The following is a 14,086-nucleotide window of genomic DNA, read 5'->3' on the forward strand; positions in this document are numbered from 1 at the left end:
AATAATATATATATATATATATATATATATATATATATATATATATATATATATATATATATATACACACACATACATACACTCTTAAGGACAGAAAACACAAGAACTCAAAGAGGAACAAACACAAAGACATGAAACATACAGGAAGTTTTCTGTCGCCGTGTGAACAGTGAGACAGTAGAGAACCTCAGTGCTTGTTCACAGCTTGTTGTTTTGTTAGGCTGCTCTTTATCTTCTTAGACAGCTGGTGCAGTCCATAAAAGGATATGCTGTGAAGTACCTCCAGATTTCTTGGCCATCGAACCCCCAATTCTCCCTGTGCCCCCCTCCCCCTGCCGTCCTCTCTGGTCCCAGGAGAGTGGAGGGCTTTATGGTTTACACAGCACCAACAATCAATGACAACCGCATGTGCAGCTCACCGGCAGACTCCCCCTGTGCATACTTGAAAACATGATGCACCCACTGCATAGGTGCACATGAGCACCTCAGCACTGTCAGAACTGTTCATGCAGAAATATCACTGTAATCCTTAAGCAATGTCTTTCATGTCCACCATACTGCACAAACAGGTTGGCAGCAGATAAAAAAAGAGCAGTCCTTGGGAAAATAAAGCCAAAACAAAAGCACAGGAGATGGGGATGTCCTTTAGAGGTAGATCCTAGCGTGCTGTGCTGTTTGAATGGGAGGGAGCCAAATGCTTCAGACCACCACAGCGTCCAGCCTGGCCCCCCTGCACTGCATCTATCAGCCTTCCAATGAGATACTGGGAGCCGCTGAGAAATAAGCCTATCACAGGATGGCTACAAAGTGATGAGCAGCTCTAGTAGCCAGTCAGCAGATCTTTACAGATGTGGGGGGAGGGGGAGGGGGGTCAGGCTCAAAGAGGATACCACTGTAATCATGAGGGTTACATTTATTATGAAAAATACAGAATGTTTATCGATGTCCGCCTCTCTAATTTCTCTCACTGTAACATTCACATTCATAGTGGCACTTGTCATCCTTTCCCTCCCCTTTTCATCCCTTTTCCTGTTCTCTTCCTTCAACATCCCATCACTTCTTGGCTCAGCACTCAGTCTTCCACAGACTCTCACAGCCACTCGGGCTTTCAAAGCACAAACTGCTTTACATCCCAGCCGCAGAGGAGGAGGAGGAGGAGGAGGAGGAGGAGGAGGAGGAGGAGGAGAAGAGCGGGCAAGTCAGTGGGACAAGAGCTTTTACTGCCTCTGAGACATTAACGGCTGCTGAGATGGGAAGGTTTCTGGTGAACATAGAGCACCATAAGGCTGAAATAAATATATCTGAAGAACAGGATGAAATTAATCTCTAATGTCGCTGCTAAAAGAAAATGTCCCATTCTGTGGTGTGCGTCAGATGACTAGCTATTGCTGGTGTCCCATTTGATTTTCAATATATGTCAAATTATACAATAATATTGGTTTAATCAGCTCTGTCCGTTTTATTGTCTGCTTTAATTTTTATTGGGACTATGGGTGTAAATGAGACCATGACACAGTTACACTGATGTTTTTAAAATGTCAGGTTGATTAAGTGCACTACACCCTATAAATAAACAAATAATCAAGTATTTGGATTCTGGGTTCTAAAATGAAGGATTTTGAAAATGTATCAACATTTAAATGGGAAAATGGACATTTTAAATCATATAATAATTTGTATAGTTTTCGTATTGTAAGCAGACACTGTCTCGCATATAAATTGGTTAATATTAAAATATTCCTATAAACCGTCTGGTGATGTTGCTAGTGCACACGCATGAGTGTCCTAATAATAATTGGATTCCTCAGGACAAAGTGTTGAGCTGTGAGTTGTGAAAAAGCTCTGCCTAATGGCGATGCAGTGATGAAGGAAATTTGCTGCATGAATGCATATGCAGACGTAGCAAACACATACTGTTGCACCCTCCCCTTCATCTGTCGTACTAAACAGAGCAGAGAAGGTGACTGATTGAATATAAGAGCACTGGTATATTAAATTAGAAACAGATTAAATAAGATGAGTACAGAATGTGTTTCAATTCTGGGATAATATCTTAGTGCCACCTATATCATTTTAACATAAAAACCAATCAGGAAAACTAGATCAATGCATTTGCAAAACCAAGGAGAAATAAAATAAGAGAGAGGGGAGCGAGATGAGAACATGGTCTGACAAAGGACATAGCTATTCAATTTATTTCCTGAGTGTGTTTATAGATGCAAAGCCGCAGGTAAATGAATTAGGATCCAGAAAATAATGCTGAAATTAATTCAATACTTAACACATCTTAGCTTTAATTAAAAATAAATATTTACATAATATGATAAAAAGCATGCACACGTATGGTATGATGAAATCAACATTAGAAGCTTGCCGTTATTATCGATCCAAAGGTATTTGTTTCAAACTAGCAGCAGCTGTTCCCTGGCTGTGGACTGTGTTAGCCCTGTCGGGGGTGTCGGTCCCTCAGGTAGCTGCAGCCATCTGCCTCTGTATTCAGAACAGGCTCAATGCCATCTCACCCCTGTGGATGACCCTCCTTCAGATAACTGGAAACCTCAACAGTTGTACCATGAAGGAGGTTATTTAATACTGTACACTCAGAAGGGATGCAAATCATATCTGCCTGTCAGCTGGTTTTCAGCTTGGATTTGGAAGAAAAAAAACATCCTTGTGGCCCAGAGGTTGAACTGTAATACAAAATTTTGGTCATGCTAAAACAGGCTGGACTTATTGATAATAGCTGACACTGACTGACACACACACACACACACACACACACACACACACACACACACACACACACACACACACACACACACTTCAGGACACAGCTCTGCTTAGCTGTCTGTATGCATTATTCAGATTCGAACAGTCAGAATTGCTGCAGTTTCTATTTTTATGCACTTTGCCAGTGTGGGCACAATGAAGGAAGGGTGGGACAAACAGGGGGAGAGCTAAATCAAGAAAACGCAAGACTACACTGTGAGGAAAATATCAAAGAAAAACTTATATTGTACAGAAAAACAGGACAGGACATGGTTTTCTTGGAGAAAGGGATGGTTTCGCGTATTTCCCCTCCCCCCTTGTCTGGTCTATTCATGTAACAAAGACAGTCTGCAGAAGACTGATAAAGACCCCGGGATTATTAATTGGCCATCTTATTAATAAAGGAATCACTTTACCCCTACAGATATCTATGCAATACACTGAATGTCTCATCCACTGCACAAATCTTCTGTGGCTAACATTTTTATGCGGTGAAACTGTGTTTAAAATATCCACCGCCACCTACTGGCAGACTTCATACACTAAGGCAGGGGTGTCAAACATATGGCCCGTGGGCCAGAACCAGCCCACCAAAGGGTCCAATCAGGCCCACTGGATGACTTTGCAAAGTGTGAAAATTGCAGAGAAGTAATTAATGCCAATTCCAAATTTACCACTTTAATCTCAGAGAATATACGAGTTCTTTTTCTGTAAATTTATCACTTTAATCTTAGAAATTCAGATTTTTTTTCTCAGAATATTACCCCTCTCTCCCGGGTCCGTAACATTATTATTTTTTCATACAATGGCCTTTAGAACGCTGTCGTAGCAGCAGTAACTTGCATTTGCCAACATTAAACTGACAAGAAACTCTGTGGCAGATAACGTTTCTGATCTTTCTGGTGTAGTTTACTGGTCTGGCCCACTTGAGATCAAATTAGGGGTATGTGGCCCATGAACTAAAATGAGTTTGACACCCCTGCACTAAAGCATCTACAATTTCAAATTTGTGTGCGAGACAATCAGCCAGCGAGGGACTATACCTGGGTACACTAGTCAGGTAGGTCAGCACGTTGTGAAACTCTCCGTCCGTGATTTCTCCAAACGCAGGGAATTCTGGGAACACAATGATGGGGCTGCCATTATCTCCTCTACCTCCTAAAAAATAGAAAAACAGAGGAACAGTCATTTCTTTTCTTTTTTTATTTGCACAATAAAATCAAGGTAACAGATACACAACAAGAAAAAAAGAAAGATTGTGCAGGTGAGATAAAGAAAACCCATAGGGGCTTATAGAAGGAATTAGCAATTACAAAAGTCCTGAAATGTACAAATTAAACACAAGTAAGCATGGAATTAAAAAACAAGGATAAGGAAATCACAAAGGCATAAAATAAATTAAAGAATATAGATATAATGAGGATGTGTGTGTATGTGGGAGTGGTTATGAGAGACAGGAAGGCCAAACAAATCAGATATGAACAGTTCAGATCAGTACAGACAGTTACATTTGGTTCATCAGACAGGTCCTAAGCCCCCTTTTTTATAATTTTTTACAGAAGTTGACTGAAATGCAGTGTGGATATAACTACTCCATAGTTGTGCTCCCCTGTATCTAATAGAGAACTGACAGAGACCAGTACGGACATTGGAAGGTGTAAATATTTGCCATGTCTTGTATTATAACCATGTACATCAGCATTAAATCCTACACAAGGCATCGGTAGGGAAGCTGGCTAGTGCAACATTTTGAAAATAAAAACACAAGTTTGGTACTTATTTATATTAAAGACTGATAGGATAGTCATACTTTCCACATGAATATATATAAGAATTACATAACAATGTTTCCGTATATCTCCTTGGAGATGTTGCATATCAGTACAGCACTCATATGTATATAGGACAGTATAATATACAGTATGTGGCAAAAGACAAAACAATTTAAACTGATCATAGCTTTCATGCTGTCAGCCTCTGTGTTGGGGGCTCTGTCAATCAATCTGACAAGGAAAATGTATTTTGGTTTATTACACTTAGATAAAAAGGAAGAGAGCACTGAGAAGAGGAAACTGTGGCCACATGGGGGCACTGATGTTAAAGCTACAATATCCATCATAATGAATGATTTAGTTTAACACACTCCATTTAAAATTAATACAAAAAAATGTATATTGTAAATATATGAAAATGAAACGGTACCTCACAAAAGTCAACAGTTGATTTAATAATAAATGTTAAAAATTAACTAATTATCACATTATCTTCCTATCCCCTTACGCCCCCATCTTCCCACACATCGTTACCTTAAGGCCCCTGGTTTCAAGCATCTCTCTTTAATTCATGACTAAATAAGCAACAATTAAAGGTAACATTTGGAAAAAAACGTCCCTTGTAATTAATTATAAGGAGTTTAAGATCAGCTTCCTCTGGACTCTGTGGGTGAGGTTTGATTGACAGGGGCCTAACAACTGTCATTAGATTCATAGTGCATGGGAGTATGTGACCTTTTCCTAACAGGGCTCTGCCCACCTCAAACCAGTGAGGAGAGCACAGTGAAAAATACACAAATACATAAAAAACTCTCGTGAAATTAACCAAAACCGTTCTGATGCTGGCAGAAAGATGTGTGTTCATGTCGGACCCCATCACTCATATTAAGAAGCTAATTGAGAAAATGTGTTTTGAGGGCCTTTAAGAAAAGGAATTTTGGACTCAATAGAAAAGTGAAATAAATAACGATTAGAGAAAAAGAGGTGAAACATGTTTGTACACAACGATTGGTGCTGACACAAACACGTTCAATCTCACTTCTTACACGCACAGCTGCTCTGTCAGCGCATGTGACTGGAATATCAAATCTGTCTGCCTTTTCTTCTCTCATCGCTATAGCAACAGCAAGTGCATGGTCATGGTTTCAACGTCTGCTTAGATATTTGTCTGCAAAATGGTTCCCGACGCTGCTGCAGCCACAAGGTCACCCCTGACACACGCACACACACAAAGCACACACACAGGTCTGTAGGAAAGGATATAACAGCTGTCACAAATACCTGGTTATCTCAGTGAAAGATGGCTCAAATGTTGTGAAAAGACACAAAACATGAATTTTATCTTAAACTGAACATGTAGAGGCAACAGTGGCAAAAAGACAGTGGGTATCTGGACCGAAACCTGACAATCAGCGAAGAGGAAAAGGAGGGAGGTGACATTTGAATAGCAAATGATAACTGCCAGGAGAAAACTGTTCACACTGACTATGCAAATATCAAGTGGGGTAGTTAAAATATAAATGATTCCCCGGGTGGCAGAGATGAGACGGATGATTAGTGGTGTGCTGATTAAGTAATAAACTAACAGACAGCAGATGAGATGAGAAACAAATCCCCATGAACCCACACCGACAGATAGACAGAGGCAGACATGGAAGTGTCACCTGAAAGGAAGGCAAACTGCTTCTTGAGGTCAGGGGTGATGTCAGCAGCACGGAGCGGACTGCTGTCCAGCTGCATGATCTCATCTGGTGAAAACAGAGAAATGCAAATATTAGTGACGTCAAAGCTGTACAGTATGGAGGGAGCCTGACGTTGATTTCTCAGGTCTGTTTAATTCATCTGGCACTTAACCAACTGATATAAGCAATATAAAGAGCTGCTTTTCACACATCCTAGAGGCAGAATTTAACACACATTTTCCAAGAAATATAAACTATGCCAGTAACATTTCCAGCACATTAAGGGTAATGGTGATTACTGGAGACTTGCTGTTGTAGATCCCACAGATCTGTTCTGTTGTAGATAACATACAGTATTGATAAATGAACAGGCTTTGTTGGTTGGTCCCCCCACCCCACAGACTCCCTTCATAAGGATTAAAATAATCAGATTTAAGGTTCATTACCACAGTAGGAGATAAAGATTCTGGTTATACCAGGGATACGCCCTGTATACCTTTGTATATCATCAAAATAGCATTACATGTTGGACATTGTTACAGTAAATGTGAAAACAGGAAAATACAGTATATTTCCATTGTTGTCTGAGTGGTAAGACAACGTACAAATAGAGACATTTAATCCGACAAAATGAATGTGGAAAAGAAGTAGGTTACACTAAAAACAGCCGTCTCTGCCAGCTGCTAGGTTTTATAAATACACATTAAACATAAACGGTCTCCCTACAATATGCAGCTTTTGGATTGATTTGTATTTGAGGAATTTTTTAGTTGAACGAAAACTGGCCACAGTTCAACTTGAAAATGAGAGCTGTGCAGCAAAGGGGCAAAACAGATCAATACAGGAAAATTGGCACAAGTACAGTTATTTGCTAGAGGATTATAATGCTTGTGCTTTGCAATGTTTGTCTCTGTTTACATCTGTGGCATCTATATAGGTTAATTATCTTTAAAAACATAAATTAAAATTCACATCACTCACATTTATTTCACTGGATTCATGCAGCCGTCTGTGATCAGTTCTTTTAAACAAATACATCATAGAGAGAGGCCAGAGAGAAATAAAAGTAATCCAGCACATTGTGGGCAGATACTGCCTTGAGGCTTGAAGCTGCTGTAAGGTAATTTTCAATATCAACCCTTGGGGCATTTTGATGTGCAAACATTCGTGTTAAGATACCTTCCATCAGCGCAACTGAATATCAGAACCTGAAAAAAAATGCTCAGTACTGGCCAGATCTGCCAACCGGATGTTCAACAAATCTACGTGCATATTTTATACCTAGTTCCAGCCAAATGGGGCTCTGTAGGCATCTATGTCATTAAAGCTAAAAGACCACATACAGCAGGGATGTCAAACTCAGTTTCACAAAGGGCCACACTGGAAAATATGAATCACTTCAAGGGCCAGACATTTAGTTTATTCACATACTTTTATTTCATCAAAAAAGTCAAGGATCTTTGACTGCATTATTGCATGTCTAATATAGCCTTCTCACTTACAGTTTGGTCAACATAAAGGGCCAAAAGTGTCTGCAAAAGTGACAAAAACTTCAGAAAAAGTTACAAAACATTGAAAAAGCTACAAAAAAACTAGGTGGGCCAAAATGTATTGTGAACCTAAATTGATATGCGGGCCGGATCAAAACCTGCGAGGGGCCGCGGGCCTTGAGTTTGACACGTGACATACAGAGTCATGAAATACATGAAGCACTGGTTTCTTCAGCTCTTTATTACTTTTCCATTTTCTGTATAAAAGCACTACTAGCCCAAGATGCCCAGGGCTAGAAAGCATTAGTTCTCCTGCATGCATCTTTTACCATTCACAAAACTGAATTTTGGTACTGTGCTTTAGTTAAAAACAAGCTGGAGGAATGAAAATACAGGTGGAAAATGATAGGGAAAACAACAAAGCAGGGGCATCTAGGGACCAGAAAAGCTAGGAGATTACAGGAAGGGAGTGTCTCACAGTGACCTACACTATCCTGTATACATGGTTGCTAACATACAACAGTAAGTTAAAGTAACAGTAAAGAGCAATATTGACTTTTCATCTTAGTCTGACTTTGTTTGCTCTGTTGTCCTGAGGCAAATTATACAGAATCACCAAGTACTTCCCACACTGGAAAATGTGTAGAGTAGTTTTATACAGGTTAGTTTTGTATTTGTAAAGTTCATGACCATTATGGATAAAACACATTTATATTAAGTATATATATATATATATATATATATATATTGTTTGTATGTAACAAATTTGCCCATTGCATTTTAATTTTTATATAACCTTAAGAAATAGTCCCCTTACAAAGGCATTTCTGTCCCTATACTACTTTTGCTCCTGGCTACAGGACTTCGGGAGATGTAGGTGTACAGATATAGTGTAGAAATAACAAGTAGAGTCTCTCCTGTCTTTTGTTTTTGCCCTAAATCATACAAAAAAAACACAGTCTCGAAGATATCAAGAACTATACTGACAGGACATGGATGAATACACAGTTTGTCCCGACAACTTTCCCTTTATGGCATATACATACCTGCCCTTTGACATCAGGCTCAGAGCCAGGCCAAAATGAACGTTCACCTAGTCAGTCCACCTCGGAGCATCGCAAAATATCCGTCATCGTTATGGGTGTTGTTCCCCTCTTTATCCTGTATGTTTCCTGACTGTCTCTTTACAGGCACAGCCCTTTTACTTTGAGCCCTCCTCTGACTCCAGTTTAAAGAAAGCAAGAAGTCTTGCTGTTAACTCTGTGTATGGCAATGGGACCTATCAGATGACTTGGTATTAGGGTCAGTACACTGACATTCATTGCGCACACACACACACACACACACACACACACACACACACACACACACACACACACACACAGAGCTTAAGGACCGAATTCCTTCAAGTGTGTCTTCTTGGTGTGGCATTTTCAGTCTCCTGCCTCCTTTAAATCTTTTTTCCTCTGAGACCAGCTGGTCCCATGCCTGTCGTGTCAAAACAACATCAAAGGTTTTAGCTATTCAGGGGACCATACTTGACATGTTGGATCATGTTTTTGCAAAGACTACTGTAGAGTGTACACTTGTCCAAAGCGATTTAAATGCATCTATAGGAACAAGAGCTTAAAGCTTTAGTGCGTAACTTTTTGATATTTATGAACGTCCATTACATTTAAGCCATTGCTAAATGAGTTGCTACAAAGCTAATTAAGACTATCAGCTCCACACAACTCTCTCTGTATTTCTCAGTATGGCTATGTTCAGAAGATTGTGTCGTCCGGTGACTTTCCCGCGCAGAAGCTCGAGTGAAGATAATTACCTCTTCTGAAGAGTCCATCATGTTTTTTAATCCACCGTGTCCTCCTTGGTTACAAGCAACTGTGTGAAGGGGGCATGGGGGCAGCACACGGTCACGTAAGGCTTGTATCATGTGGACGCGCCGACAGTTTTGTTGTCATTACTTAGAATTCCTCATGGGGGCGACAGAAACTATGCACTATAGCTTTAATGTCATCAAAAATAGGAAGTGGAAATTGTGAGTAGTTACTAAAGAACAAATGATGAACTAATCAGGAATGACCTATAAACTGATTATTTAGCTGCTGAATAACTGAGTACAGGACTACATTTATATAGTAGATAATGAGTTACTAGAGAACAGAGATACTATATGGGAGATACATATAGTTTATGTTATGTTTATTATTAAGTTATAAGTTCATGACATCACTAAGAGAAGAACAGACAGTCCCTGAGAGAAAGGAGCTCAGTGACATCAGTTTATGTCGTCACATATGCTTCTCTACAGCTTCTGTTCACTGAAGCAGGTGGTTTTAAATCCTGCGTGACAGCAGGAGACCTCTGATGTTGACGCACAGATTACCCTATTCTACCATGTCCAGGAATACAAAGACACACACAGACAGGCACATACACACATGTGTAGTCTTGTAAATTGTATATGTCATACACACACAAAACTGGCATTAACACCTTGTTAAACCATCGTGACCTGAGGTGCTAATTCATTTACACTCAGGTATCAATCTGTTCCCTTCTCTCCTCCATTGGAAATGCTTCTGTTTATGATATGGCAAAGGGTTGCACAGGTTCATCTAATATAAATTAAAAGCCTACCTGTGGCTGGACAAGCATATCGTGCAGCATCATGGACTGTGCCAGTTATAATTGTATTGTCTTTAGTAAAATATTCTGACCTTAGAACCAAACCTAACTGACTGACTGATATCTACAGATGTTATTTGAAGCAGTTTCCTATTCTACTTTTCTTTTAATTTAACCTCAAGCAAGAGTGTGTGCACCAAAATGGCTCCTTAACATTAGTTAGGCAAGAACAAATTAGACTAGACAAAGGACCATATCTGATATTTGCAACTTGGTAAAGCAGTGTTGCCATGTTAATAATGGCCACTCACTGCCTGAGGACACAAAGCTGCAACTGTCTAGCCATCTGCAGAGCGCTCACTTTTTGACAGAGCCTTATTTACTTAGCCAGCCACACCTTGCCCCCAGCAACTCCCACACATATCAAAACCAACCCCTCACCCAGATCAGCAATAGCTGCACTTTGTTTCCAGAAATAGGGTATTCTGTTACTGAAAATCCCCTCCTGAAAGACGGCAGATTTGGGTTTCAGTCACTTTTCACAGCCACTTTTTGGTCACCATTTCCTTTCCTGTTACTCCTCCTGTCTTCCTACTCCTTTCATTACTTCCACTCACTGTTCACACAGTATTTTACAATCGTTAACAGCCCCTCTGGCCATTAGAAAGGGAGAGGATGAGCCAGTTTCAGATACTACTGTATTTCTCACAAAAGAGAGACTGAAACCAAAGTGTCTTTTAGTATCAATCATCAATGATGTCTAATAAAAAACAGGAAAGTATATATATATAATTAGTGTACTACTGTCCATGAGGTGGTCTGAAGAAACTCAGTCTGTGTATATTGACACACACGGGCCACATCCTTCCAACAGGAAAGCAAGAATTATGAAGCTCATTGAAAAAAAGGGCTCTAACTACTTGTTGGTGTTTGTTTGACTCATATTTGTCTGCATTGTATTACATGGTAGATGATTAGAAGATACCAAGGTATGTGCTGTTTTAACCTTGAAATAAAAATGAATAATGAAAATCTTACCACTCCTGCTATACAATTATGATAACTGAATTAAAGCACTTTTTCAGTAAATGTGTTAATGAAAACAACACAAAATATACATCCTGAACAACATTACACACACACACACACACACACACACACACACCCTGCTGGTTTAGGCGCTAATGTTCTTTAGAGGCTTAACGATGGGGATTACTGTCCACACACGCTCACGTTTGTGGGCGACGAGTCAAACGTTAGTGGGTCACATCACACACCTGGACTGCCTGCCTCTACTGACACCGAGTAAAAAGGACGAGAGCAGAAGCCTAAAACTCTGGTTCATCAAGCCAGAAAGAGTGGAAACATGAAATGATTCTGAAAATATTTTTTTACTCTGGGTATTGGACAGGTCGTAGTTGGGAGGGAACCGAATGGAAACCCACAAACAGAGAGATGGGGGAGGGCATGTGGGAATAAGGGGCTTACAGTCATGGTCATGGAGGGGGGAGTGACAGATGAGTCCATATATCATGGGTGAGAGGGTTCAGATGAGGGTTAAAAAAGGAAATGTTTAAGGTGCAACACTGGGTCTTTAATCACACAATAAAAAAAATAAGGATATGGTTTGTGATAAAAAAAAAAAAAACTAAGTTGGAAAACAGCAATCATCCTGTATACAAAAATTAAAAATGCATAGCCTAAAACCTGAATAACCCTAAAAGATATATCTAATAGACAAAACATTGTTGTCGTCCCTTCTGTTCTACCTCAGCTCATCAAAACCTGTTCAAGAACATACATTTACCCATGGTTATATCTAAATCTAGTGCAGTGATGCATCACTCTTGATCATTATCAAAATGTCATATATGCCAGTTGTAACTCTAGGTGAGAGCAAAGGTAGAGGGCAGGTAAACCCAAACAGAAGAGGGCAGGTTGAAGATGTGTTCAGATAACAGAACCAAATTGTACTTATAATGGGAAACAGGGATAAACTGCTCACAAAACAAATACTGTAAATACAGTTTGGTGAAAGGAAGACTGTGACAAAGGAAGAATATTTTTTTTATACATAAACAAAAAAGATGAGGGAAAATAATAGCATCTGACACCTACCACACAGCCAGTGGCAGCAGCGAGAAAATCTGTAGTATCTTTCCACCTCCTCCAGAGAGATCCGTACATAACCCCGACTCTCATCTACTGGCAACAAACACACATCCAATGCTCCCTCTTCCTCTTTGACCTCTTCACTTTGATTATCCATCTCTACTCCTCTCTCCGCTTTAATGTCTTCATTCTCCATTGACCCTGAATCAGCCTCCATCTCACCATCCTCTTGAGTTTGAATCCATCCATCTCCTCCTGGACTTCCCTCTGTTTGCTCATTACTAGTAAACAAAGAATCTGTGTGTCCTGTAACCACAAAAGAGTCCAACTCCCCTCTATCTGGGTGTTCATCTGAGCCTACGCTCACCTGTCCAGCTAAACTCAGCTCTGAATCCACTTCCATGCAAAACCCAGAGTCCAACTCCACCTCAGCATCCTCCTCCATCAAGAAGCCTGAATGTGCCAATGTCTCCTCTCCCCCCATCCTGCTGTCCCAGTCCACGTCTTGTTCACTCCTCTTCCGAAACACTTGTTCCATGCAGCTATGCAAAAAGGTATCACCGAAACAATTTCCCTCTCATTGTGACTCCACCTTTAACCAGACTCCACATTCATCCTCTTGCTCTCTGTCAGGCTGCAGGTGATCTAAAGCCTGCAGGATGTCACTCAGTAACTGTGGGGACTTCCTACTGCAACCTCGGGTTACCTTGCCTGTAGACAAAAGCTACAGTGTAGCACTCTACCTCCCCTCCACGTTCTACCAGCAACCCCCCCACCCCCCTTTAAAAAAGACAATTACCTGACCCCTCCCAGTTGAATAGCAATGCCTCTAACCTGCTAATAAATTACTTAGTCTGACCTCTAAAAAAGGGATACAGTTTTGACTCTGAAGGACTAGTCAGAAACAGGAAAACGTCATGCATGTTAAGTTATTTCATGCCATGTTGTGTCACATTGGTTAGGTAAAAACTGCAGCTCGCAGTCCTTTGCCTAGCGTTCATTTACCTAGGCCAACAAAGCTCCTCATATGCCTTATCTCAGAAGATGTGGACCAAAAGTACAAAGCCTTCATTCTGACTAGCCCATTCAAACACTGTCTGCATCCCCATTTAACCATTCACAGACTGTATCCATTCAAAGCCCCTATTCTTGTTTACAAAAGACCCCATTCTTACAGATTTACTGAAAGACTTAATTCTAATGAGACCTCTCAAAGAAAGACACTGTTTCTTAACAGAATGTGGCAATTTAGATTCCATTTCAAGGAGTTGTATAAAAGATATATTTCAGTCAAAATTAGCTAATAGACACAATTATATCTTCTAATTCAGCCATTATCTAAAAATACAAGTTCAGTGTGCTAAAATGTTTGGGCAAGATATGTTTATTATGTTAAGTGTGTGTTAGTGTCGCATTGCCAGACCTTCCTCCACAGCGCTGTGGCGGAAGGTCTGGGTAGTCCACGCAGCATTCCAGGATGAAAGAAAAACGTGATGTGGTTTATTGGCATTTCTTTAAACCAATCACAATTTTCTTGGGCGGCGCTAAGCCTCGGACACAATGACGGTGCCTCTGCATAATAAACTCAGGAAGGAACTTGTTTTGGTGAAACGTGTACATTCAAAAGTTGTTT

The 14,086-nt window shown here is 40.2% G+C and overlaps 1 protein-coding gene across 12 annotated transcripts in view; it reads right to left on the minus strand.

The window, feature by feature from the left end:
- Positions 1-14,086, minus strand: part of mcf2lb (mcf.2 cell line derived transforming sequence-like b) — a 44,300-nt gene that overhangs the window by 19,277 nt on the left and 10,937 nt on the right. For 9 of the 12 annotated variants that reach the window (XM_031293904.2, XM_036003914.1, XM_036003917.1 and 6 more), the window contains 2 exons: positions 6,206-6,289; positions 3,813-3,927 (listed from right to left, as the gene is read on the minus strand). In XM_031293904.2, coding sequence (XP_031149764.2) covers positions 3,813-3,927; positions 6,206-6,289 — 199 coding nt within the window. Of the gene's footprint in view, positions 1-142; positions 695-3,812; positions 3,928-6,205; positions 6,290-8,759; positions 8,932-14,086 lie in introns of those variants that run through there. The other 3 variants (XM_036003918.1, XM_036003921.1, XM_036003920.1) reach the window with 3 other exon arrangements.

Source organism: Sander lucioperca, chromosome 8 (genome assembly GCF_008315115.2).
Source record: "Sander lucioperca isolate FBNREF2018 chromosome 8, SLUC_FBN_1.2, whole genome shotgun sequence".
Classification (NCBI taxonomy): domain Eukaryota; kingdom Metazoa; phylum Chordata; class Actinopteri; order Perciformes; family Percidae; genus Sander; species Sander lucioperca.